Source organism: Aythya ferina (genome assembly GCF_964211825.1).
Source record: "Aythya ferina genome assembly, chromosome: 1".
Classification (NCBI taxonomy): domain Eukaryota; kingdom Metazoa; phylum Chordata; class Aves; order Anseriformes; family Anatidae; genus Aythya; species Aythya ferina.
The window spans coordinates 24,555,780-24,582,434 of NC_140296.1; the positions used below are offsets into that span (position 1 = coordinate 24,555,780).

The window sequence follows — 26,655 nt, forward strand, 5'->3', positions numbered from 1 at the left end:
ATTTTTGCCTGCATCTGTTTGTTTGTTGCAAGCATAGAAACATAAAAATATATGTCTTTTTCTTTGTTTTCTGAAATTGTACTCTAGGCCACCTCTGGCATTCATGGTGTATATGCTGAGAAAATTTAAAGAATATCATGAAATAAACCTCCCATCATCTACTACAGGTGATGCAACACTATGCTCTGAGACCAAAAACATTGCTTTCTCCCATTTCAAAGGGGAGCAAGTGTTGGGAAAGGTACAGAAAGGGATGAGATCATATGCTTGCACTGGTATTTTCTTTGTGAACAATAAAGGAATGTGCAGAATCTTTCCACACATACTGCCTCCTGCCACACCTATCTGGACCTGTTTCAGTGACTGAACTCACAAGCTGAACTGAAAATATTATAATTATGTAAATATTGGGATTTGCTAAAGCAGAATACCATGCTGGGCTGGGACCCAGCTAGCCACCTCATAAGTGGGATTGTCACTGACAAATTCATGCTGTCTTTGTATGGAATATGTGAATATCAAGGAGAGGAGACAAATGACGTATTTAAAGAAAAGAAACTGATAATTTTCTGAAGCATTTCTAGTGTATGTAATCTAACTTTAATTTTCAGTCTGATGAGGTGTTAAAATGGAAGCAAATAAACACCAAAGCTACTACAGAGCTGAGATTAGTGTTACAGATTTGTTGTACTTTCAGTATGCCAGCGCTACAATAATGTCCACATGAGTTGATGAATGGCTCACCTCAATGAAAGTTTGCTTATCAAAACCAAACACTGTTGATTAGAGAAGACAGCTACTTCTAAACTGTGTTCCAGCTTAGAAAAATAAGAGAATATGACTCTGGAAAAAATTATTTGTAAAACCAAATATGAGTTTAAGAACTAAAAGAAGACTCTAATACTAAGCATAATGTTGGAGATTCACCTTCCTTTAATAACATCTTTTTTTTTCCTTATACTACACATGGCATATTATGTGATTTCAGCAGAGGAAATGACAGTCAGCCAGTTCTATTTTAGTCCAAGTCCTAAACTGGAAATTACATAATGAAGGATTTTGCAAATAGAACTTCCAAACAAACTCATGATTAAAATTGTATCAGAAATTCAACGTGGAGGAATGCATGAATAGTTGTATATGGAAAAGTTGTAGACAAGAAGTACCCCATCCTTTGGGTATATGTATAAATTATGGAGTCTTCCACGAATAGTGTGAAGTAGAGAATGAATAAAATAGTTACAGAGCCGTATTTTTTTATCCCAGTTTTCTAGAGAAAGGAAGCTTATGTGGTTGTGCTATTTGTCCACCTATTCCATCACAAAGACAAGCAACAAGCCAATGAAAAATATGAGGCAAATTCAACAATGGATCTCAAAGTTGTGAAGTTATTCTGGGATTTGTAAAAATTGGACAGTGATACACATTAATATACCTACCACTAGAAAAGCAATTATAACTTAGCTCCTCACCCATTTATCAGACAGCAGCATGATCAATCAGAACAAGAAAACCGCTCAACCCATCAGCCAACAGGAAGCTTGCAACTGTACTATTTGTAGCAACATGCCTTGCCAAATAGGCAAGGGGAATAGTGAAGGGAAGAGCTGTTGAGTGTTAGCTGTTAAGAGTATTACAATTTTTACTGAATGTCAGAGTTCTAGGTTAAAGTTTTAGTTTTGCAAAAAAGGCATATATTCTTAAATTTTCAAAAATATATATGTGTAAAATTAAATAATTTAAGTTTACACTAACTTGAAGACCTCCAAACTCCAAGAGGATACTTGCTTGCCAGATGGGAACTATACATAAATGAAATATCCCCTTCTCAGATCAAGATGAAGATTATGAGGCAGCCTAACATCTGCATAATGTGTTAGTTTGCAGACAGGAACAGTAATTTAACATTCCTACAAAGTTATACCTTTTGAATTGTCACAGTTTTTGTTGCTGTTGTTGTTTGTTTGTTTTGTTTGTTTGTTTTAAATGGGAAATGGGGCAAAGTAAAACAACCAATGGAATCTTTCTCTGAAAATTCCAAGTTATGGATTTTTGCCTATGGATTTTTTTCTTGATAATAATTTTAAAATCTTTTGGAATAGGATTTACTTCAGCCAATGATAGAGATAGCAAGTACAATTCAAAACATACTCCCCCATCAGCTCATCATTATACACTAGCTGGATTTTTTTGCCCCCATAATTCCACAAATGATATACAAGAGCTCACATACGACAGTCAAAATTCTGTCTGGTTACCTCATGGGAACACACCTCCTTGGGGGTTTAAACTAAGATGGCTGTCTTGGTATTTAAGCAGGGTTTTTTTTTTTAAAGTATTTAAACTGCATTTGCATTCAGTTTCGCTAGTTGTGTTATGGCTCTGGTGGGAATGGAACCTCTGGCCCTCCAGGAGCATGTGAGATCAGACTGTACCTTCACTCAGAGTCATACAAGGTTGCTATAGGAGTACTTCCCTGGAAGAATTCAAGGCCAGGCTGGTTGGGGCTTTGGGCAACCTGGTCTAGTGGGAGGTGTCCCTGCCCATGGCAGGGGGTTGGAACTGGGTGGTCTTTAAGGTCCCTTCCAACCCAAAGCATTCTATGGTTCTATGATTCTACAATTCTAGGATGGTGGCAAGTTGCAATGGAATTTCCTTTTAAGAAAACTTTGTTCTTTCTTATCTCTCATAACAAATCTTTCAGGTTTTCTTGTCATCTTTTGTAGCTTTCTGAAATCATATTGGTTCTGAGATTCCCAGGTAGCCACTGTTTTAGCCACATGTATGCATCTGGTCTATGCATACTGTCAAGCACCTACAGGGCTTGCAAAACTGTAAATGTGATGTACTGTATTTACAAGTATGTAGAGCTAATGATGGTACAGAGCTGAGGTCTTTTCTTGGTAGAGGCTAGAGCAGCTGTTGTAATCCCGGAGGATGTACTGATCAGGTCCTGCTGATTCACTGTGTTTGTGCAGTTTGTTGTCTACAGGAGGACTGACACTCCTGCCAAATTCCCAAATTTGGGGTTAAAGGAGACAGGACGAATGGTATTGAGGCCTGGGGGCAAGATTTGTTGTAAAATTCAACTTTGTGGTTACAGTCACTATGAAGCCAAGATAGAGTGCATTTGTGAATGGGGATGGATTATCTCCAGCACACATAGAGCAAATACATAGTTTTATTCAAACCACTATTTGAATAATTTAAGCCTCTTCAAAACATATCAAAGGTGCTTCTGTTTCTCTGATACAATACCAGAGAGGATTGGAAAAAAAAAATGCTCGTTGGCATCAGTGAAACAAATGGGCTCAGTAAAAATGCTCTTGACTGGGCATCTCCAAAAATAACACCGGCACTGAGAACCTGAAGTAGGAGATGTGAGTAAGAACTCCGTGATGATATCCATCGCCGTGAACAAGCAGCAAGGGTGCTCTCCGGCTGGAAGACCCCAGGCTTTCCCCCTTTTGTCCCCACACCGCACGAGGTCACACCTCAGGAGCCCGAACGTACCCCCCCATTGGAAATCGATTAAAAAGATGCACCAAACGCTTCGTGCAGCCACTTTTAACACCCCGCAGCCCGGGATCGGCGCGACCACCGCGACTGGGAAACACGGGACGCTGCCACCCTTCGTGACGGGGCGCCTCCCCTCACGAAGACCGCCACCCCTCTCCCTCAAGGGGCGCACGGCGAGGCGGCGGGGCCGGGGCCAAGCCCTCTGCCGGGGGCGGCCCCGCGTTGAGGCGGGCGGGCGGGCACCACCCCGGCGCTTCGGGTGGCGGCGGCTCCGCTCTGCTCCGCTCCCCTCAGGGCGGCCCCCGCTGCACCTGCTCACCTGCCGCCCTGCCGGGAGGGGGGGCCCCGGCCCATGCCCGGCCACTCCCCCCCAGCGGGCTCGGCGCAGGCGCCCTAGCGGCTACCGCAGGCAGGGGGCGGCAACATGGCGGAGTGAGCGGCGGCGGGCTCGGCTCCACAACAACAGCGGCAGCGGCGAGCGCTCGCCCCGCCGCTTCGCCTCCGCGCCCAGCCGAGCCGAGCCGAGCCGAGCCCTGCCCGCCAGCTCGGCGGCGCCCGCTCCTCCCGCCCCGCGGCGGGGAGGCGGCCCCGGCTGGGCAGCCTCGGGCTAACGGGGCATCGGCGCCCATAATAATCCCTCATTATAGCGGAGCGGGGGAGCGGCTCCGGGGACGGTGCCTGCGCCTCGGGCCGGCTCCCTGCGGCCCCGCCGGCTGCGGCTGCGGTGGATGCTCGGCTCGGCCCGGCCGGGCGGGGAGGAGGAGGCGGCGGCGGCAGGTGCCGGTAACGGCGGGGGGTAAATGGCGAGCGAGAAGCCGGTGTCGGGGCCGGAGCCGCAGCCCGCGGGGCTCATCTCCGTCGGGGCCGGCGGTGGAGGAGGTGGTGGAGGAGGAGGAGGAGGAGGCGGCGTGGCGGTGATGGGGGAGCTGAGGGCGCCGGGCGCCGGGTCCGTGGTGCTCCCCGCGGGGATGATTAACCCGTCGGTGCCGATCCGCAACATCCGGATGAAATTCGCCGTCCTCATCGGGCTCATCCAGGTCGGCGAGGTCAGCAACCGGGACATCGTGGAGACGGTGCTGAACCTGGTAAGCGGCCCCGCCACCCCGCCCCGTAGCGCCCCGGCGGGCCCCGGTCGCCGTCGTCGTCGTCGTCCCCCGCTCACCGGGCACCGGCCACCCCCTGCCGGGACTGCCCCTTACGGCCCTCCAGACCCCCGCACTGCCCCTGCCCCGAGCCCCCCGCACACCCACGGCCCTTCTCCAGCCGTGGGCGGACCGCCTCGCCTTCCCCGGCTCGTCTGGTGCCTGTTTTCCCGATAATAACGCCAGCCGCTCTTCCCCCTCGGCAGAGCCCCCCCCTGAGCGCTGCCCGAACTCCAGGCAGGACCCTGCGAGGTGCGGGCAGGCCGCTCGTCCCCTGCCCACCGCCTCCCCGCCGCCTCCCGCAGCCTGATGCTTCACGTTAAATGCATGATACAGAGATGAAGTAATGGGCAACTTGGGGTTCTGGGTGCTGCCGTGTAACCTGACTTCTTTGGAAGAAGAGCGGTGTGGATGTAGTAGCTGTTTTTAATTGGGGAAAAAAAAAAAAAAAAGGTTAGAAAAGCAGCCTGAGCTGCTGGCTTTTCTTAGTGGCTGAAGCATGTGAAGGGTTTAACCCTGTGAGCTCAGAGCTGGCTGAGCGTTTTATGTAGGGAAGGGGGAGGAAGGAGATTTGTGCAAGGATTTAGCATGCTTTAATATCTCTAATAAAGAGTTAGTTGTATTGCAGCGTTGGGCTGCTAGTGTTTAAATAATCTGTCACGCTTTCCAAAACACATTCTTGTCCGCAAAGTAAGTACTGTTCCCAAATTCAGGGTCTGTGCATTGCGAAATGTTATTATTTTATGTTGGCGAATAGCTTGAAATGAGGAGATGGTAAGATGTAGCTCCTTAGTCATCTGCTCACTTCATGGAGTGAAAGAGTTACTGCAGGACTGTATGACTTAATGTTTTTGCGCTACCTACACCAAAGCCTGAGGAACCTACAGAAGCCAAACGAGTGGATCTAAAAATGAATCACTTTCAATTATGTGCAATTTGGTGCTGCTCCTGAATGCAAGATTTGCTGCAGCAAAGCTTTTGAAGCAGTTCAGTCAATGAAATATTCTCTATTTTTTGCATATAAAACAGGATGGAAAAATGACTGCTTCAAACTGGATGGCTATTAATTGAAACTGCCTTTGTTCCAAATGAATTTACTGCTTCTGACCTATACCCGTTTTGTAGAAAGTCATGTAAAAATATATTTTCTTTCAAAGACTTTAAAAGGATGTATTCCCCTGTTTCTTTGGTACCTATTTGCATTTGACCTAGCACAGGCTGAATGGAAAAGCTGCAGCATGCAGAGAAAGACGTGATTTGGCCAGATCATTTTAATGTTATGGCTTATACAAATGCACAGGGTTAAAACCTTAATAGTTTTTTGAATGGGTCAAAACAGTAATCTCATATATTTCCCACTCCTCTCTACAAGACATTTGATACTTAACTGAAGCATGTTTTTTAAATATTTTGTATAACTATAGTACAAGTCATCATAACTTTATTGGATTTTTACCCATTGCTGTAAAAGTAGCACTCAAAAGAAGGGAATGGCATACACTTATTTCATTAACTGGCTTTGTGTGGATCATGACAGATACTAATTTTTTTAATCCTTTCCTGATTATCTTTCTTCTTTCATTCTACTTACTGATATTTAAGCTTAGTTTAATTCTGGCTGTTAATGCATCAGCAACTGGACTAACATTGGCTTATACTTTGGGGGTGTTAGAATGTGTTTTAGTATTTATTTGGAGGACGTACAGTGCTTGGCTGTAAGATCTACCTTCTTAATTAGTTGCTATTGCTGGAAACTATGCTTATATTTAAAAATAAATGCAACTGTTTCACAGTTCTCTCAGCACCAGGAGACATATATGAATGTGAAACTGCTTGGGAGTCTGCTGCAGTAGCGATGCATTCTGGATCAGTCATTACTTAACAGATGGACTGTAATATACAATAGTCAGTATTCCCACAGCAGAGAGAGGTTATATTGTCTGCTAATCTTTTTCTTCTCAGTGCAGCAAATGTCTCAAACTTCTGCTTCTATATTTGAAGCTTAATTTACTCACGTGTAAAACAAGCATAGTGAATAGGGCAAATACAAAGTAAAGCTGATGTCATACCCCTACACCACTAAATTTTAGCTGATTCTTTGTTAAGGATTTTAATAGCAACTTTAAATAAAATGAAATTTGTATTTTAGAAGCATTCTTGTGTGAGTGGAGGGAGAGAACTTGATTTTTTTTTTTCCTTTGCCTTTATCTTTACTATGCTGTTTCTGAATGACTTTTAATGCAAATGTGATAATGAGTAGCCAGTGTTTAGAGCTGATCTCAGTCTGTGTTGTTTCTGAAAGGAATATAACCTATGGTTTAACACAATGGGTATTTGTAAGTCATTTGCTAATAGCATTTTAGTATTAGAATGCTGCATTGCTATGATTTAGTTATTACCAGGTAATCAGAGGTTAAAGTTTGAGATACTTTTTTCTTTTTCCTTTTTCCTTTTTTTTTTTCTTCTTTTTTTTCTCTGAGATTTCTTCTTTCTTCTATGTAAAGCTTAAAGAAGTCTTTTGATTCTTCCTACATCTGCTATGAAAGCAGCAGCAAATGCCTGAGACAGAACTTTTGTTTGGCTTGTCCTTGCCCAGGAGATAGTTCTCTTTTCTGTTAGTTTTCTTCTTGAGCTTTCTCTAGGACAGTTGTTACTTTCAAATGTTTGATTTGGTGATCCCACAAAGTCGTTTGATACTGCATTTCAGAGTTATTTCATGTGCTACATTCTGATGTTGATGGATACAGTGACTTACCGTGTCTGCGAGTTGATGATATGCTTTAATCCAGTGTTGAAAATCTTTTTCCATGTTTAATGTTGTTGGATTTTCACCGTTGCTAAATTTTAATAGTTGACTTTCCACTCAGACAGTGTTTAGTTTGTGTGCATGGCTACACTGTTTATGGGGTTTGTAGCAACAAACACTTATCTTTTCCTTAGTGACCCTTCTTGTCCTCTGAAATTGCTGTGTTCACAATCGTGTTATACCAGTGAATTTGTTTAATGAAACATCACTTGGTAGAGTTGTTAGTATTGCTTATATTATTCTTCGTGGTTTAACGTTAAGTGGAAAACATAATGGAGAAAGGAACCCGCCCTTCACGTGCAAATGCCAGTGAACTACTTACAGTTAACTCCTAGCTAACAAGTTAACTCCTTAAAAAAAAAAAAAAAAGTGCTAGCATTAATAGTATGAAGGTCAGAAGATGCTAAGAGTCTATGAACTGCAGGCTTTTCTACCATGATTTTCTAGAATATAGTATTTGTTTCCCATTTCTGGAAATGGGAGGGAGCTTCCCATCATACCTCATGCATTCTTTTATGATGATGCTTATTTTGAGGTTTGTTTTATGGGTTTAATATGAATTCCCAGGTTCAGTGTGCTCCATCTCACATGTACTTTGTTTTGACATTGACCTTTGTGTACTATGAAGTAGCAAACTGAAAAATACTTTCCTCCCAAACTGTGTAATCCTTTCATTGTTCTTTGTGGTTTCTCTTTGGGGGTATTTTGACCCCAGTTCCATGCATCTATTGATGAAGCAGGCTTTTCCTCTTTGAACAGCTCTATTAGTTTTCTTAAAATACTGTCGAGGACATTGGTATAGCTATGATAGATGCGCTTGTTGGTGTTCTCCATAGTCCCTGTGCTTCTTGATACCTTTCATTCTTATGGTACATGTTAGGCTGGTGTTAAATTGAAGCTCTGCACAGTGTGCTCCAGCAAATACAATATTAGGGGTGGAACTGGGTCAGCCTGCCCATCTGTATTTTTACTTTACTTCAAGGATATTTTTGTTTTGCTTGTTTCCTAGTTAAAAATTTCACACATGGCCTTAATTAATTGGTCTATAATCCATCACCAATAGCTTTTCCTTTCATTATTTTTACTGACTTGCTTCCTTAATTCTCAACTTTTTCAGTGTTTTAATGGTTTGGGGACATTTTTTTCTTCATTGTGTGCTTTTAACTGTCACTTGTATGGCCAACTTTCATCAAATAAGCCCATGTGAATTGCATCGTCTTTTTGTTTAAGAAAGCTTTCTTTGTTCCAGTTTGAATTTCTTAGAATTTGAGTTCTGTAGTGCTGATTCCGTGGCAGTGCAAAATACGAAAGGTGAACAGGAAGCCAGCTGACACTAAAAAATTGTGACTGCTGCTGACACATGCTGCTTGTTTTGCCTGTGCGTGTTGAACAGATGATGTGATGCAGATTTGAACGGATTTCAAATTGATGCAGGTGTAACTGACCGGTGTTGTGCAATCTGGAAAACTTTGTTTCTTTATGTATCTTTTTTTTTTTTTTTGGTCAGGCTACAGAGTGCTTGAAAGAAGTAGGTCAGACACCAGGCATAGTTCAGAGTCTCTTGCTGTTCTTGTTGACTTCAGCCCACGCTTCTGCCTAGCTCTTCTTATTTTCTTGACTGTTCCATCCCACTTGGGTGTTAGTCACCCCTCAGAAGAGGTAAGCCATTTTTTAGGGCTCCATCACGTGTTGTACTTGCAGGAATAGCATTTGCTGCTTCAAAGCAATGGGTTTGGATCATGTGAGAGATGATTCTGGCCCTGTGGTCTTTTTGGTAGTAGTGGTCATGAGGAAAAATGTGAAAGGAAGCATATATAAGAAATATGTTTTTAACCATTGGTTGAGTGTTGTCTTGAGCTAATGTTGGGTTTTGATATTTGAGTTGTTTTAATCCACTTACAATCTTGGTTGCTGCAACTTCCTGGGGCAGAGGTCTCTTATTGTGTGAGGAGAATTGCTTTTGTGCCCTGAGAAAGGAGACCTCATGAGCTTTAGCCTCAATCATGTGGCTTGTGTTTGTCTTGTAGAACTGGCTCTGCAGGCTCAAGAATCTTACTCCATTTTCTTGGCAGAAGCCTTTCCATTTTTTGTAGTATAATTCTCTGCTGATGGACAGTATTATTCAGAAAAAACAAAGTTTGCAGGAACTTTTGAAGCTTTTTTATTTTTATTTTTTATCGTATCTGTGTTTCTGGTTTTAGGTAATATTTAAATTGAGGTGTCAGTTCTTGTCCAGGTTGCTGTCTGTCCCATGGTCCCTCTCCTGCCCATCCTGTCTTCATTCTAAGCTGCCTGGGAATGACTGTAGAAACTACCAGACCTATGGGAAAAGTGCAATATTTGATACTAGAGGTTGTAATAGCAACCATGTAGCTGCCCAAACATGGGCAGCTACACAAGCATACTCTAGTCACTGTTGCTATCTAGTACCTTTGTGGAAAACTCAGTTCTGGTTACAGAAAATCTTTCACTGGATGTTTGCTTATTTTCTTCTAGAATAACTACTTGCTTTTAGCTTTCTAGGTGTTTATACCTAGGTGGAAATTCTTTTCGATCCTTGTATTAGTCATGAAGCCCTCGTGATATCTCAGCAAGCTGGCTTGGAATCTTCTGTGATTCTGGTGTAACGGATAGATACATTTCTATAGGCAATATATTTTTAACTTTTACTGACTTACTTCATTAATTCTCTATTTTCTTAGTATTTTAATGGTCTCGGGACTTTTTTCCTTCATTGTGTGTTTTTAGCTGTCTCTTCTACGGCCAGCTTTCATCAAATAAGACCATGTGCATTTCATTTTCATTTCATTTTAGAAAGCTTTCTTTGTTTCAGTTAAAATTTCTAAAAAAAAAAAAAAAATATATTTTTTGAGATTGCAGTGCTGAATCCTGTGATTCCTCTGAGTATTTCTTACCACTTAAGTTTGAATAGGTATTTTCTTCTTAGCTTTACATCTCACTTGTTTTTACAGGATTCAGTTCATGGTTTGTAAGGGAAGTGAACAACTAAGGCTTTTTTTTTTCTTTTTGTCACACTGAAGTAATAAAGCTCTGAGACTGGTATCAATAAAGCTCCTCCATTCTTTGTCTTTTTCCCCCTACCTGGTACCTTAGAATCATAGAACATCCTGAGTGGAAAGGGACCCGCAGGGATCATTGACTCAACTCCAACCCTAGCTATGTTTTATCCTTTTGCATCAAGCAAAGGGATAGCACCTTTCTCTATCAAGATGCTATTTTTACCAAACTGTGACCTCATTCCACATTTACACTGTGTGTTTTACAAGACAAAGTATTCAGCTCTGTGCTCAGTTATACACTAATCTTTGCCCTCCATATTTTTCCTCACTCCCCCACCTTCACTTTCTGAACAGTATTCAGAGGGGTAGAAGTCAAGGGGTATAGCTCGTTACATTAATGAGGCTGATGTCTAGGAGGCTACGGTGCAGTTTTTCTTCTATTTTAATGTTTTGTTTTTTTTCAGTGCTTCTGCCCATACTTACCCAATACATGACACGCTGTGAATAACTACATACTTAAAAACAAGAACAACAGCAATGACAAAAAATTATCTAGTCATCTCTGAATTTCTTCTGAAGGGTTTGTTCCCTCTGCCTTTCGCCATACTGAATTCAGTCAAAGTGGAATGAAATGTGTGATTGGGTTAGTACCAAAACAGCAACTATTATATCCTGGTAAATACTGTGGCTTTTAATGGCTGTGTTAACTTAATAGGCTATCCGAGTTGCTTTAAATCAGTCTCATAATCTTATCTGTTCATTACTTGGTACTGAGTTTTTTTCTTTTTGTACCATTGTCTTGAGAAGTCTACCATCTTAAATTAACCTTTGTTGCTTCAGGTTGCTGTAGTTTTTTTGTAGCACTTTACACACAACACATTGTTGCAGCTGCCTCCTTAGTTGATTTCTTGTATGTGCCTGGTGACCAAAGGATCCCTGCAATAGTGTTTGTTTATGTTGATGAAGTTTCATTTATTTTTTGATGGAATTAGATCTTTAATTACTACTCATGGTTTTGGAAATACCCTAGTGGCTGTTTTAGTAATTTTTGCATAGAGAAAACCTTCAATTTGTCTTTAAATCTGAACAAAATCTAGAACTTGCTTTTATAATCAGAGGTGGTTGATCTTTTGAAACACCGATTTTGAATTTGGTAGTCTACCTACCACTCTTGTCTTCTAAAGGTTTAGATGCACTTGGGTGCACACCTATCAATATATGATACTCAGCGTAATGATTAAAAACAATTTTTTAAAATGTATGTATTTGTGAGGAGCAACATACCACTTCCATAAGGATAGAAATACATGTTTCAACTACAGGATTATGTTTGACTTTAAGTAATTGAGCTATAGGTTCTTAACTTCTGATTTAAGAAGTTTGGTTATTACAGTAATCTCAAAGGGACAGATTGGGTTCTTTCTGATCAGAAGTTGTGGTGCTTCTCTATCAATCTACTGACTTGACTCTGCTAGAATTTGTATTGTGGTATTTTATGTGGTTTAGAGTTTGTTCTGCTTTGGAAGTACATGGACAATAATAGTCTTCAGTAACTAAGTAAGCCAGTATCGTTCTGGTCTTACTGAGCTTTGTACCATGATGTCAATTCACTTATACTAATACAACCCTATAATGTACCTACCCGGCTTTAACTTCAAAATTGGGTTGCATCAGTGAAATTGTTCCAGCACAAAGATTCTTGGAAAGTTTACATAAATGTGAATACTGCTTATACTGTTCAATGGCTTACAAATGCTTTATTTCTTTAGCTGTTTATAGTTGAAAGCCTTTCTTAACTATGCAGGCTAGATTTTTTTTTTTTTTTTTTGAATTAGCTGAAAATGACATAGGGCAAGATTTTCACTTACGAGTGAAATTGTTATTTATTTGACTGCATTTAATCATGTTTGTTTTGTACCTGATGACGTTTGAAGTGCTCTTACAGTGTAGAGAGAATGATGGAAATAATCAATCTCCTGACCGGAACCTTCTAAACTAACTCCAGTACCAGCAATATGGCATTGTAATCTGTTTTTACATGGTCTCACTCATCCTGGCCTTTTAAATTTTCAGTATTCTTTGATAGATACTAAGGAAATCTTATGTTACTTTTATTGACTTTTGATTGCCTACTTTGAATTGATTGTTTAAGAACCACTTTAACACTACTTTTTTTGCAATTTCTTATGTAAAAAGAAAATGTTTTGAATATTTGTAAATATAATTGTGGATATGGAAGTACGAAGGAGCCTTTACAAACCTACTGAAACAAAGAGTCATTCCTAATACAGATTTGCATAAAACTGAGATATGCTTTTATTACCTGTGGAATAATAACCATGAAGTATATGTCCAAACTGGTAATGAAGTGACTGAAGCCAAGCCTGGACTTGGACTGCTCATCCGTGACCAGTCTGTTTGCTCTTATTTTTAAGCTTTTTGTAGCTCACTGCATTAATAAATATTTTTTGATTTAGTTGTGAACTGAAAATCTTCCTATGTCACTTTAAGTGTTAAGAACCATCCTTTAAAAACAAAACAAACAAAAAAAACACACTTTGAAATCAGGGAAGCTTTCTGGCTTAAAGTTGAATATATGTTTTATAGCTAGAGTGGGGAAGTCATCTATGCCTTCCAATAGGACACACGCATCAGAATGTGACTACAGAGTTCTGTCAACTCCAATTGTGTACCACACCCATAACGTGAGCAAATGTACCTGAAGGTTGGGAAACACTAAAGCACTAAATAATAATAATAAAAACTGAGAACGTTATGTAGGGAGAATGAGCTTCCCACTCATCTAGGGAATGGACTTGGGGCTTTTGTGTCTTTGCAGGAGGACATTAGCTGCAGCTTTCTAATTGCAGGAGGAAAGTTGAGGGAATGGGGCAGGAGCTGTTGTCTGAAATAAGAAGAAAAAGCTGGTTTTGTAAGAAGGAAAGCAGCTGCATCCCTCTTCAAATAATAATTTTTTAATCTTAATGATGCATACTAAGGAGCCTCTAGAAACTACAGTGCGGGTATGTTACAGAAAATGGAAGGAGATTAAGAACTTTACTATGTAGTATTTTACACATTCATGGTTGATGTCTTTTGGCATTTTCTTTTGATATTGAGAGCTCCAATGAAAGCTATCATTACCAGCTCATTTTTTACACATGCAGTAGGATGGTTGGCCTGAACATGTTCCTCCATGAAAAGAAACTTCAGCATGCTGTCCTAGGCTCACATGGAACTTTTTTTTTGTTTATTTCCCTCATCCAAATCACAATAATAATCATGCCACTAAATTCTTCTCTTTGGCACTTACAATACAACATCCTTCTGAAACTTCATTGTTCAGGCACTTTTGTAAGCTAGCAGAATCACAGAAATTTCTTAGAACTGTAGAACAGCCAAGGATGGCAGGGACTTCTGGAGGTCACTGGACAGAAGTCCATGCTCAAAGCAGGGTCAACTAAAGCAAGCTGTGTAGGGCCTTGTCTGGCTGGGTTTTGAATATTTCTAAAGATGGAGGATCCCAAACGAAGTTTTTACTCAGGTGTGATTGGAATTTGCTGTGCCTTTTGTCGGCCATCCTGTCGTGGGGTGCTACTGAGGAGTCTGGCTCCATTGTCTATACTCCTGACCTCTCCCCTGTTCTGTCGCACCAAAAATAAGCATACAAGTTGATAACATCTCTTCATACCTTCTCTTCTGTTGAGACCATAGGCAGTCTCTCAGATCTCTACAGACTTTCGTTGTATGTCCGATGTTCCAGCCCCTGAATCATTTGCATGTTTAGGTCCTTATTCTTCTTGGGCAGAAAATAGTGCTCCCTTTTCCAAAACATGAGAGGTAGAGTCTGAAAAGGCTTTTAATTATAGCAACTCCTTTCCTCTTCTCACAGTAGGAGCTACAACATCTGCTCAAACGATCCAGTCAATATTGCTATGGCTGACCCAGCAAAGGACAATTTGCACCACACGCAGCTGGGAAAGGAAACAGACCTCTGTGAGCTGCAGCAGTGGGTGTTTACTTTTCATCTGTTGTGCCTGCTGGCTAACAGATAGCCATGCTCAGACACACAAACCTCTGTCTGCCAGTTCTGCAAACCGCGGTTATGGTTCTAGGAAGGCTTTATTTCTTGGATTTAAGAAATATGACATCCACATTTGATATTCTGCTAAAAATGTATGAAAATTATATAAATGGCTTAATGTTGAGTTAATGAAACTTTGCAGCTCTTAACATATATTTTAAACGCTACCTTTTCGAATACTTAGCATGAACTGAAATTAGACCTGAAGAGCTATTAGCATAGTCTTCAAAGTTAAAGATGCTTGATATCAGTAGAAAAAAATACTAATATTCGGTACAGAGCCAACGCTCTTTAAGTTATGAATCCAGTTTGTTGAAAATAGTCAAGGTTTTATATAAAGTCTAATTTTTACAGGTAAAATATTCAATAGTAGTATATGTGTATATAAATATATGTAACGTAGAAATGGTAATGTGTTACACAGTCATCACTGCTTAATAATATTTTAATCATTCTTGTTTTGTACAAATAAAATAATTCTGTTCAGAATAACTTGTGTGATAATAGTCACATTGTGACTGGAGCTGTGTGTAGGTATAATCACTGAGAGGGAGTCAGTCACTGACAGTTTATACAGTACAGTATTTGACATTTTAAAGGTAGTGCTCATTGAATAGGAGTTGGTGCTGTCTTTAAAACAAACTGCTCTTCAACAGGTGTGACTTAAGTTAATAGTTGCAGCTATTTCATAAAACCCATAGGCAGGTTGTTCCCAGTTCTCACAGTTATGATCGTTTCCCTTAATACTTGCAAGTTTAAGGGATTCATAAAACAATGAAAAATTATTATAATAAATACAGATGATCTTTTATAAACAAAAGCTTTTTCTTAAAATGTATTTTGTAGAATACTTATATTTTGTAAAATATAAGTATTAATTCCTATTTAAGAACAAATTCGGACCTACTTGCTTTGTTGCATGTCCTGGTTCAGTTAAAAATTAGTTTTCAAGTCTGTAATCTCACTTGAAAGTAGTTTACTCGAAAAGCTATCACATTTTTCAGTAAGCCAGCATCTCAGCACAGTGCAAATGCATGTAACACATATTAAGAGCCTTTGGTGTAAATCTAAGCAACAATCAAAACGAAGGATACAAAAGGGGAAAGCTGAAGTTTCAACTGAAGGAGCTAAACCGTGTGTGCTGATACCTTTTAGACTGTCAAGGATGATACTTTCTCGTTTGGGTTTGTTCTCAAAAATATCAGCACAAAAAATGTAAGCTAATCACTTAGCTGAAGTTGAGTGATTAAGAAGTGATACTGCTGAAAGGCAGCTTTGCATTTGAAAAAAATAAAAATCAAATGTTATGAGTGGAAAACCCTGAGTACAAGCAGCTATCTCCTCTCAGTGAAGCAACATCTACCTGGGATTACAGGGACCTTAACATGCATGTGTTTTTCCCTTTTTTATTTTTTATTTTTTTTTACTTGTGAGGTGTCTGAGAGAATTGCCACCATCTGTCAATACCAGAGTCTAAGCCTGCATGTGGGTTTCAAAATGCTTTAAGTGTTGATTTTTATTTTTTTAATAAGAAATCAATCTCTTAGAACTAAACTTAGAGCAGGTATTAAATTTCAGTGTAAAAGCAAATACCTTTTAAAATAAAGCTCTTTACAATCAAATTTAAGCTCTTGAATTGTTTGTCACAGCTTTGGTTTGTGGCCCTAGCCTGTCATCTGAGGCTAGAATGGCCGCAAATGCTTGTAATTGAGCTCTGCTCCTGCACTAATTATGACATAACTGGCTTTTCAACGTACTTTAGCTCAACTGAGCTATGGTTTAGCTTACTTATTCCCCTCCTCAAAAGACAGTGACACATACAAAATATTTTCTTCTAGCTCAGATCAATTCTGAATGTGTTTTGTGCTAAGAACTGACATTATCCAGATGTACAGAAAGAAAGCCATAAGAAGCTTGAAGTGTTGATATAATCTAAATCCTTTCTGGAGGTCAGAGGAATCTGCAGAGCACCTTGTTTAAATTATCTCAAACGCCTCTCTCTTATGTTCTCCTCATGAAGTTGCAGTAGGTTTTAGGGCTTCCTCAGTAAGGAAGCTGGCTAGGTAACTTGAACTCAACTGGTACCAGCCTGCCAAAAAGGTTTTCTTAACTCCATCTGTAGTTATCTCCTTCTAAATTATTGTCTCAGTGTTGTTTTGCACCCTGCCCCTGTATAGGTACTAGGGCTTTCAGGGGTGTGCGTTGTTTTGGGGGAGAAAGGTGGTTTCTTTTTTTTGTTTAAGCAGCATATCTGAACTGGCTATGCATGCTTTTGCTGCAGAAGTTTAAAAGCTTAGCTTCTAAATTTCCTTTCTTGTATAGTGTTTCCTAGAGCATAAGCTGTTGAGATGAATGTATACTTCATAGCACAAGCAGGATGCAGTACAAGCTACAGCTGATGGTGCAGCCAATGTGAATTTTGCTTTAAAATTCCTTTAAGATGTCCTGAAGATTTCCTGGGAGATAGGAAGGTGATGTTTGTGGTTTAATAGCATGTCTGAAGAAAGTCGTCTTGGCATTTCTATTTATTTAGAAAATTGAAATCCACCTAAATAGCCTGCCCTTGTGTAGCAGAATGAGATCTTTAAAAAGCTATAATGAAAGGATACTGAAAAGTTATTAAAAATTTATACAGGCAAGAGTTATTGATGAAAGCAGCATTTACCAGTAATTGTTAATACATTTTGGTACTGCTGTATCGTAAGTAGTTTCTAAATTCTTAATCTGTGTTAAGCTTGCCTGTTAATATTTTTAATTATTTTTTAACACTTTGTTGTTTTCATACTTTTGCGGAGTTAAGGGTAACCACTCTAGATCAATGGGTTTGTACTGTTACTGAAAATGGAGTGGCCTGAGGTCTTTTGTTGTAAACATCAAAATAAGCTCTAGAAAAGCATACTTCAAGTTATGTCAGCGATCTTGAAGAGAAGAATGTCACAGAAAAAATGTTTTAAGATGCTTTGTGGGGATGGGGTCCGAGGGAATGCTTAGGTTTTAAAGGTGTTGGGGCTGGGGGTCTTGGGATACGGTTCTGGTCCCAGAGATACTGAGTTTGTTTAAATGATGGAAACATTTTGAAATGCAAATGTTAAGAAGGTACAGAAAACATGCAAATTAAATATTTTCATGCATAATTGTAAACAGAATAGCAGTTTTACACAGATTTACACAGATTGATCGATGTATGGTACTTGTCATTTCTGTTTTTCAAAAAAACACATCTGTTTTGCAGCTTGTGAAGTCTGTCTTGATTGGGTTGACATTTGCAGTGGTGACGTATAATTAGAAAAAAATGTGATCGATCCTTTCAGGTGACGAGCAAGGTTTAGTTATGCGTACCGGCTTTCCTAGACACATTGTCATTTCTGATATACCAGTGGATTGTGACTTGTTTTAAGAACTGGCAGTGACGTGTAGCTCTTCAGCAACTCCACTGCCTCCTTTGGAAGGTCTCGTTTGACAGAGAGTAATTGGTTTGTTCTCTCATGCAGATTCCTGACATCTCCCTTCATACAGATGAAGCTATTTAGAATCTTCTTGGAGGAGAGTGTTACCAATAAACAGCTTGAATGAAGCTTTTTGTGTCAATAATCCCACGTTCGACTTCAATGCGGTGTGGATGGAAGTGCTTAAGGTTCATGCTCTGTATGTAGGGTGTGACATTGTGCACTAGTTAATAGGAAATAATGCCTAGATTTATGAACAAAAGCCTGTGTGTCATATCTGCTGAAAATGCTTACCCAGCTTTCACACAGAAAGCTCAAAACTTGTCTTGTAGGATTTGCATCATCTCATAGCTACACTGTGCTTTTTGAGTCATTGGCTGAACAGAAGGAAGACTCTAAATGTTCTCGTGGAGAGCTCAGTGTGGTTGGGATGTTTTACCCTGGCTTGGAATACTGTAATTAAGAATACATTAAAGAGGTAATTAAATGTTTTCTTTTTCTAGTCTATCAGACAGCTACTGCTATTTAAAACTCACTTGTTTAGGATAAAACTGTAATTTATTTGTTATGAAGGTTGAATGCTAAGTTAGAATTTAAATGGAACAAACAAATGAACAAAACATCATAAGTTTAGATTGGTGCATTTTGAACGTATGCAGGACCTACCTAGCTTTTTGTTAAGCATCCTAGTGTCACAGCACAGATATTGTGGGATTTTTTATCCTAACGTTCAAACTTCTTGCTGCTTATCATTATCTCATAGTATTACTGGTTTGACTGCCAGAGACTACTATGTGTGTGTTCTGCCTGGAAACATTTGATTGCCTTTATCTGTGTTTGGTACTTATGGTGTAAGATTTTATTTTTCTTTTGTGTAGGTGAGATTAACATTGTTTCATTTTGTGTGCTTTTAAAATTCTGGAACCCTTCTCTTTTATTCTTGCATGGAGCTAGTTAAGGCTTTCACAGATGTCTGGCGGATTTAATTGCAAACTGCCACTGAACTGCACACGCATGGTTCGGTTGGATCATCTTTTTATGTTTAAAAAATCATGGCAAAAAAAAAAATGGATTGTCTAGTAAGTATCAGTAAATTGTAAATGTAAGCATTTGGAAGCATTCTGCACTATGAAGTGTTAATGTAGATGGTATTATCCAGCTTCGAATCACAGGATTCTGAAGCCTTAAACTATAAAGGTTGGTTAAACCCCCCCCCAAAAAATGCCTTGGATTAGTTACAGAATGTTAAATCGTGACTCATAGAACAATTTAGAATGAAAGGCTTCGTATTAGTGGTAGTCAAAACTGAGAAAGCGTGCATTCAAGTGTAGGCTCTGGGGGAGGGTATGATGGTTCCAGTAGAACTGTGCAGAACGAGAAACCCGATACCTGCCAAATACTGTGGTTTTGTTTGTTTTGTTCACAAATACATACAAAGATTCCTGTTACCTTCCTTTCAAAAATATGAAAGGTTACTTGTTGAAAGATGTGGCGTTACTGGGCCTGTACAGTCCGTTTGCCCTCAATAGGAAGTGACTCTTCTTTTAGATCATTATTTGCAGGTGAATAAACTTTGTTCCTTTGCAATGTAGGGGCTATGCAGAGCTGAGTACAATAAGAAGTAATTTTTAAAAGTTATATGTCTGCTCTAAGTGAACAGACACAGCTGAATAAAATGAGATATCAGTTTTAGGAGGTACTGATAGTTGTTCTAAACATTTACTGGCCAAACAATGATTTCTGTCATTGTTCCACGGTCTGGATTTCGCTTTCTTCAGAATGGAAATTTGAATTCATGTACTTAAAGATTCACTTTTTTAATACCTTACCATCTTTACTAATTAAATACAATTGCATTATTAAAGTTTCCTTTAGATCTGCAATAACAAAGATGACTGTAATCCTTGTCATAAGTGATGTCAAACAGTGGGGTTATGGCTTAACTTTCAAAGGAAGGAAAAATTGAATTGTCATGTTGAACAAGTATTGCAGATGCATTTCAGTGACTGCATTTGTGGAAAACTGTGTAAGTATTGCTAGCAAAGACAACTGAAACTAGGCGTCTGATGCAACTTCTCAGACTAAATGTGCCTAAAATGTGCCTAAAAAAGCACATTCAATTAGATTTTTTCCCCTTTATTTTCTGTAGCTTTGCTGTGTGACTTTCCATTAGTTTATAGTTTGTAATTGAAATTGTTTTTTTTCTAAATTATTAGTTTAAATAATTCTTCAAAATGAGTATTGTTACTTTTTTTGAATGAATGTGGGACTACCATAGTCTTTTATCCTGAGTAAACAGATTGCATTTTCCTGTACTTAATTTTTTATGAACATCAGAGAAATGCCTGTTCTTACAGGATTTGGGGCTAATTAGTGTTCTTGCACATTTCAAAAAGAAAAAAAAAAATGGGCATGTATTTCTAGCTTTGAATTCCTTAAATACTTGTCAAATAACATTCACGATATTTTAAGGACAAAATATTTTTCCAGCTGGAGTATTTCAGCAAACTGTGACTTTCTATTAAAATCTTTGTGCTTACATTAATTTTATTAAACTGCTTTTCATAAAGAAGAATAGACAATCAGTCTCAGAATTGTGTGTTTGGTTTTGTGTTTTGCAAGTCTTGGGGGGAAAAAAGTAATTTTTTTGATGATACAAATAATGACAAACTGGAAAAATCAAATTCTCACTTGACTGGAAGTTGTTATTTTTTAAACTTAGAATACCAATTTGTTTAAATTGTTTTGTTTTAACTGTAAGTTAAAACACTGGTTATTTGCACAGTGGGATGCTAAGAGGGTGTTAGGAAGTCTCAGCTCTGGGTATAGCCTGTGAAAGTTTTATTTCCAGATCGATTTGTGATAGACAAATTTATCAAGGGCTAGAATTAGATTGCTAAAATTGTTTTCACTTATGACAGAATACTGGGTTTTAGGCAGCATCAATAAAAGTTAAAAGTTAATTCATTTTGCCTTGTCATGGTAGATTAAATTTCTACTTCTCTTCATAAGTTTTTATGATTTGTGAACATCAAAAAATGTATTTCTGTGGATGCCCACCTACTGTTGAAGGAAAAAAATGTGAGTTTTAAGAGAATATGGGAAACTATACAAACAAGTTCTAATGAAAGAATCTCTTTCACTCTGAGGTTTGATTTCTGTTGTACATTTTACTTAAAGGACCACTTTCAGTATACTTTTTTTTTTTAACTGTGTCTATATATAGCATCTATACAGTGGGAAATTGTTTTTACTTCAAAATTATTCCACATCAAGTAAGTCTGTTCCATAATACAGTAGTATATAAGCAAACACAACTGTTTTTCATCTTTAAAGGAAAACTTTTTTTTCCCCCCAGAAGTTTTAGTTGCCTTTTCTCTACCTTATAAGGTTAGTTTGATATTTTCCCCCCTCACATTTGTGAAATCTCTTATGTTAGATAAGCCATTGTCTTCCATTAAGTTAATGGTGGAGCAAATAATTAAGTTTGTACAGTGGTGGAGATGGTTCATGCACCATGGGTAACTTGAGTTCTTCACCAGTTAAATTGTATTGAGAAGGATAGGTTTAGGAAACAGTCCCTTTGAAAAGGGAGAGTTGCATAATTCTGAAAAATCTCATCCAAATATCTTGGCCATTGATATAAAAGATGGCATTTAAACCCCTTTAAGTACTTCCTTAGCCAAAGAAGCAATACTAATAGATAAGTTGTACTGTTAACATGCATCTTGCTCACTCAGATTACAAACTGAATTTCAAATTAGTCTTAAATGTTCAAGTATGGTAGTAAACACTTTGTGGAACTGTTAAAGTCATTAACGGGTTATAATATATAAATACTAAAAGAGTTATGAAAGCTCCTCCATTACTCTGCATCAATATTTTTGGAAAGGATAGATGGAGGGGGAAAATAACCCATCAACATTCAGTAATTTTTCAGTTTCAGGATTTAGAAATCCATGTTCCAAAATTACATGGTGTATTTCTCTTATCTGAGTTAAATGTTTTTGCTGTAATAAAGTATGCTTGTATTACACAAAGGTTTGATTACAGGAATGATTCTATTTATTTAGTGAAAATATCAGTTTGATATTCTTGGCCAATTTTGAAGCATAGTGGTTCCAGTCATAAGCCCATCAGATTTCTGCTTAGATCCTTGATTTGTGGTTGGAAGAGGAGAAAGAGAAGTGCCCTTTGTCTTTATTGTGATTAAAAAGTTTTTACTAGTTTTTTTTTAATTTGATAATAGCTATATAGTTCAGGAGTCAGTAATTCCTGAGCTGATGTGAGATTATTTCATTAGTTTTTTTGATTTGACAGCAAGGGTACATTGAGTACTGTTGATGAAACTATTATAATTGCTATTAAGAGGCATGTTGAAATGGGCCGTACATAATGCTGTCCTTAAGAATGAAAATTTGTGACTGCACGTTAGACCTCAAACAGAAAAGGGAAGAACATTTAGAAGTTCAGTTGCTGGGATCAGGTTTTGGTGAAAGAGGATCTACTGATAGATAAATTTTGAGTATGTGATATCATTCCAAATTTAAATTCTAACATCGCTATGAAAGATATCCTACAAAACTTCAGTCATTTCTAGGAAAACATCAAGAAATTCCTTTTTTTTTTTTTTTTTTTTAATTTAAAAAAAGGGTGGGAAAAAAGGCTAGGTTTTAGAAGTGTGAAACTGGAAGCTAAAATTACTTTTTTTTCCTCTCTTGCCTAGAATCTTGCTTTCTACAACTTGGGGGAAAAAAAAAAACGGTAAACCTAAGTATCTTTTTCAGATCTTACTTTTTTGTAATACACCGTCATTTTTCCTAAAACACAGGCAGAATGCTTGTGCCTGATATAGCCAGCCATCTGTTGTAAGAGTTGTCCTCAAGATATCACTGCTTTGTGTGTGTGGAATTCTAGTTTCCTGATTTCCTCTTACCAGCTCTGCTTTAGTGACATTACCTTATCACAGGTTACAGTATTAGTGTGATTTCTGAAACCTTTTTTAGTATGCTTTTATAAGCTACCTAAACCCATACTAAGGTCCCTCAGGTTATGATTCCTCCCCTTCTTCCCCCAAAATTCTTTCATATGCATCTAAAGAAAAGTTAATGGTCAGGCTTCATCATGCTCCTAGCAGGAAATTTAGCTGCTAAAAGGGACTTTGGTGAAGCTTATCTTGTGTTCACTTCAGGTCACACCAGACAATTGAAGTATTGTTATGAAGCTACCAAAACCTGCTCTACAACCAGTGCAGTGACAGCATGCTACCTTGAATGTGCTTTGCACAGCAGCTAATCAGAGCCTGGTTGCTTTAGACTGATTCTTAGCTGTGAACAGCCGCATCTCATAGCTAGTCTTGGTTCACTACCCAGAGCTCAGCTTGGGTCAGTCAGACATGGCAGCCCATGCATGAGTGGCCCCTCAGAGCAGCCATCATTTCTGGTCCCTCTGGGCCCAAATAAACTTCAGCCTTACATGTGCTCACGACCACATGCCTTCAGAAAGTTGCTGGCACAGTTCTGCTGACAGTTCTTCTTCCACAAATTGATGGTAAGACCATCAGAGCATCTGAATTAGTAAGCCTTTCCATCCAAGTTGGTTGTGATTTATCTGATGATTTGGAAAAGGTCATTCATGCAGCCAGAGCAATATGGGCTTATCAATGCTACAGAGAAGGAGATTGCTACCAGCATAGGGCAGCTTTGGTAAGGAGTTGGTGCCAGGCATTTGTCTGGTGGTTGGGGTTATGATGTGCAGATGAATGAAAACACGACTCTGTTATTTTACTTCTGTAAGAAGGAATCGGTCTGTCATGGAATGGATCAGCCTTTATAAGTGGCACATAAATCTTAGACTGCCTATTGGAAGTTTCCTTTATGGAGGTAATGAACACTCACAAATGAGAGATGTGCATTGCTTTTGCTTAGGTGTTATAAATAGGGGCTATAATCTGTCCTTCATGTGAGGATTCATGAGGATCTGTTTACCCTGAGATCAGTTTTGCGTTGAGGTCTTAAATGCAGTATGCTAGGCAATCAACTCAGGACCTTAGTCTGTGTTTTCTGCTGTATTTATTCTAATTCCTTGGTGACTGAGATTCTGATATAGTCTCGAAATGTGTATATAAGGGGGAAGGCTGAGATGAAGTTTTTGTGACCCTGTTTGTGACTGTATGGGAAAGCTTACGTTCCACTGTTATCTCAGTCAGTTAAGTCTGTTAGCTAGGATTTGCAAATCCGTTGTGTTCTTGCAAGACTTGCTTAGTCAGAGGATGGAGTGGGATATCTGTTAGGTGAACCTCATATTCCTTGTGAGATTAATTTTGTATGCTAGTATCTTTCTTTCCTAAACCTGTTCTTGATTTTGTCAGGGCTATGGATTCTATTAAGTGAACTGGATTCAGCTTCTTCCTGGATGATGATCACCAAATTATGATGCTTCTCAGGCTGTGAGCTCCATTAAGGTCTTAGATAGAGGCATTCCTCTTTATACTGGATCCAGGGAAATTATCTTACCATGACAAGCCAAGGTGTTGAAGTTGCAGGTTGTTTTTAAAGGTGCAGAAATATTTGTCTAGAAGATATCAAAGTTGTATTCTGGTGTGTCAGGACTTTTTACAAAACTGTCAAGGTAGATTCGGCTCAAGCTGTAATATCCATGTCTTTTTTGGAGAAATCTCCTTACTGGACATAAAAAGGCTATAACTTGGAGCTTCTCTCTTTTCTATGGAACAGTGTGTAATCACAGCATATGCAGGTACAACACTTTTCTGTCAGAGTTTTGCTATAACTTTCTGTGCTGATTCTGAAAGCTAGTTCCAGTAGCTCATGATTTCACAAGGTACTATACCAGGATTGTAATTTCTTTTGGAATCAACCCAATGTGTTTGTGCCTTAGAGTTTTAAATTATATATATGTGTGTGTGTGTGTGTGTGTATATATATGTTACGCTTCTGAATATGGGATTACAGTTAGCTTCGGGGTGCCAAATTTAGGAACTTTCTTTCCTTCTATGAAAAACTCCAGCATCATGAGATCCAAGACTGAGATGATTGGTAAAAAAAAAAAAGAGAGTCAGCTTAGTCCTTTGACTAATGACATTGACTTGTCTCTAGCCCAGTGGTGGGAGAGTGCTGGAAAATTCAGATTTCTATGAATCTTTATATTTAGCTGCTGTAGACCTGATTGTAATTTTAGAACATGATTTTGTCATTCCTCAAATGACCTCTGTCACTATAAGAGAAATGCCCACATTAGCAATCCATGCTAGTACCAGGTGTTCTGCAGAGCAGCACAGGTGGCACAGGGAACCCAGTTCCCATGTGATAGGCATTTTAGGGGAAGTTATTTCAGACTAGACTGTCTGATCCTTTGGACTGCATGTTTGTTAGCAACTGAAATGCATTTTGCTATTTTTGAAGATCTGCCTTGCCCTGAGTTTATGGATGTGTGTACTCCTGAAGTGCATCTTTCATTTTAGTCACCCAAAATGAATATAACTTGAGTACTCCAAGATAGTGTTGTGATGCAAACTGAGGCAAATGAAGTTCATAATGGATAAATCTGGAAGATTTGTCTGAGAAGCACACATCTGATCTAATGAACTACAATACTAATGTAGAGACACTCTAAATTTTCCCTTTTCATCTATTTTTATATATTTTCTATTTAGGTGCATTAATTACCAATCCTCGTTTCTCAACCAATGAGAAAATGTAATGATTATCACTTTAATTAGTTGTTGTTCTAAAAAATTTTCTCTTTAATCTGTGTGTTTCCATTATGAATTTCCCTGCAAAATGCTAAACTATTTACTTATGCAAAATTTTGCATTTGACCAATCTAGGTATTCCAACTGTGTTTGGTTGGGAAAATGCAAAGTTTACGCTGTCCTCTTCTGCAGGGATCTTAATCATATTTAATCATTGGTATTTAAACTAAGAGGGAATACCTGAACATTTTTGTTTAATCACACTAGCCATGCATTTCAGCCTTCACTCCTTCACTTCCTTTAATATGTAACTTCCTGTGGATGGCCTTCTGCATTCTTCCTCAGTTAACTGTTAATGGAGTTAAACAACTGTCTAAAGTATGATTTTGCTTTTTTTTCTTGTATTTAAAGCTGTCTGTTATGGCCCACTGCAAGAAAATAAATGGTGGGAAATTGGTGCTGCCTTGACCAAATGGAATTTGTATGTGCTCTGAGAAAGAAAGTAGTCTGAGTCTGTGTCAGAGCAGCTGCTAATTCCTCTGTTTTTCCTTGTGCCTTTTACACTGGAGATCTTATTTTATTATTTTGGGACTGTAAGCATATTCTTTCACAGAAGAATTTGATTTTTTTCATCAAAATATGTTGATATAGATGATACCACTTATACTGAGTCATACCAAATATCTAGACCAGTGTTCTGTTTTTTCAAGAGTGGATGTTTAGGGAAGAGTTTAAGAGCAGAGTAAGGTAAGCAAATAACTTAGTTTTTTTTTTTTTTTTTTTTTTTTTCTGAATGCTGTTTTAGCCACTAGCAAAGCATGGCTCTGAGACCTCTTAGCCAGAGGCGCCACCTTTGTACGGAGCATCCATCAGTGGATTTCTTCCCTGACACCCTACTCCAATGCAATTTTCTGCTGCTTTTGAACA

General features: G+C 38.8%; 1 protein-coding gene across 10 annotated transcripts in view; it reads left to right on the plus strand.

Annotated features, from left to right (window-relative positions):
• Positions 1–3,960: 3,960 nt before the first annotated feature.
• Positions 3,961–26,655, plus strand: part of NBEA (neurobeachin) — a 522,340-nt gene continuing 499,645 nt past the window's right edge. For 7 of the 10 annotated variants that reach the window (XM_084537462.1, XM_084537465.1, XM_084537467.1 and 4 more), the window contains exon 1: positions 3,963–4,604. In XM_084537462.1, the coding sequence (XP_084393588.1) occupies positions 4,320–4,604 (285 nt within the window). In that variant the 5' untranslated portion in view covers positions 3,963–4,319. Of the gene's footprint in view, positions 4,605–26,655 lie in introns of all 10 variants that reach the window. The other 3 variants (XM_084537470.1, XM_084537471.1, XM_084537469.1) reach the window with 2 other exon arrangements.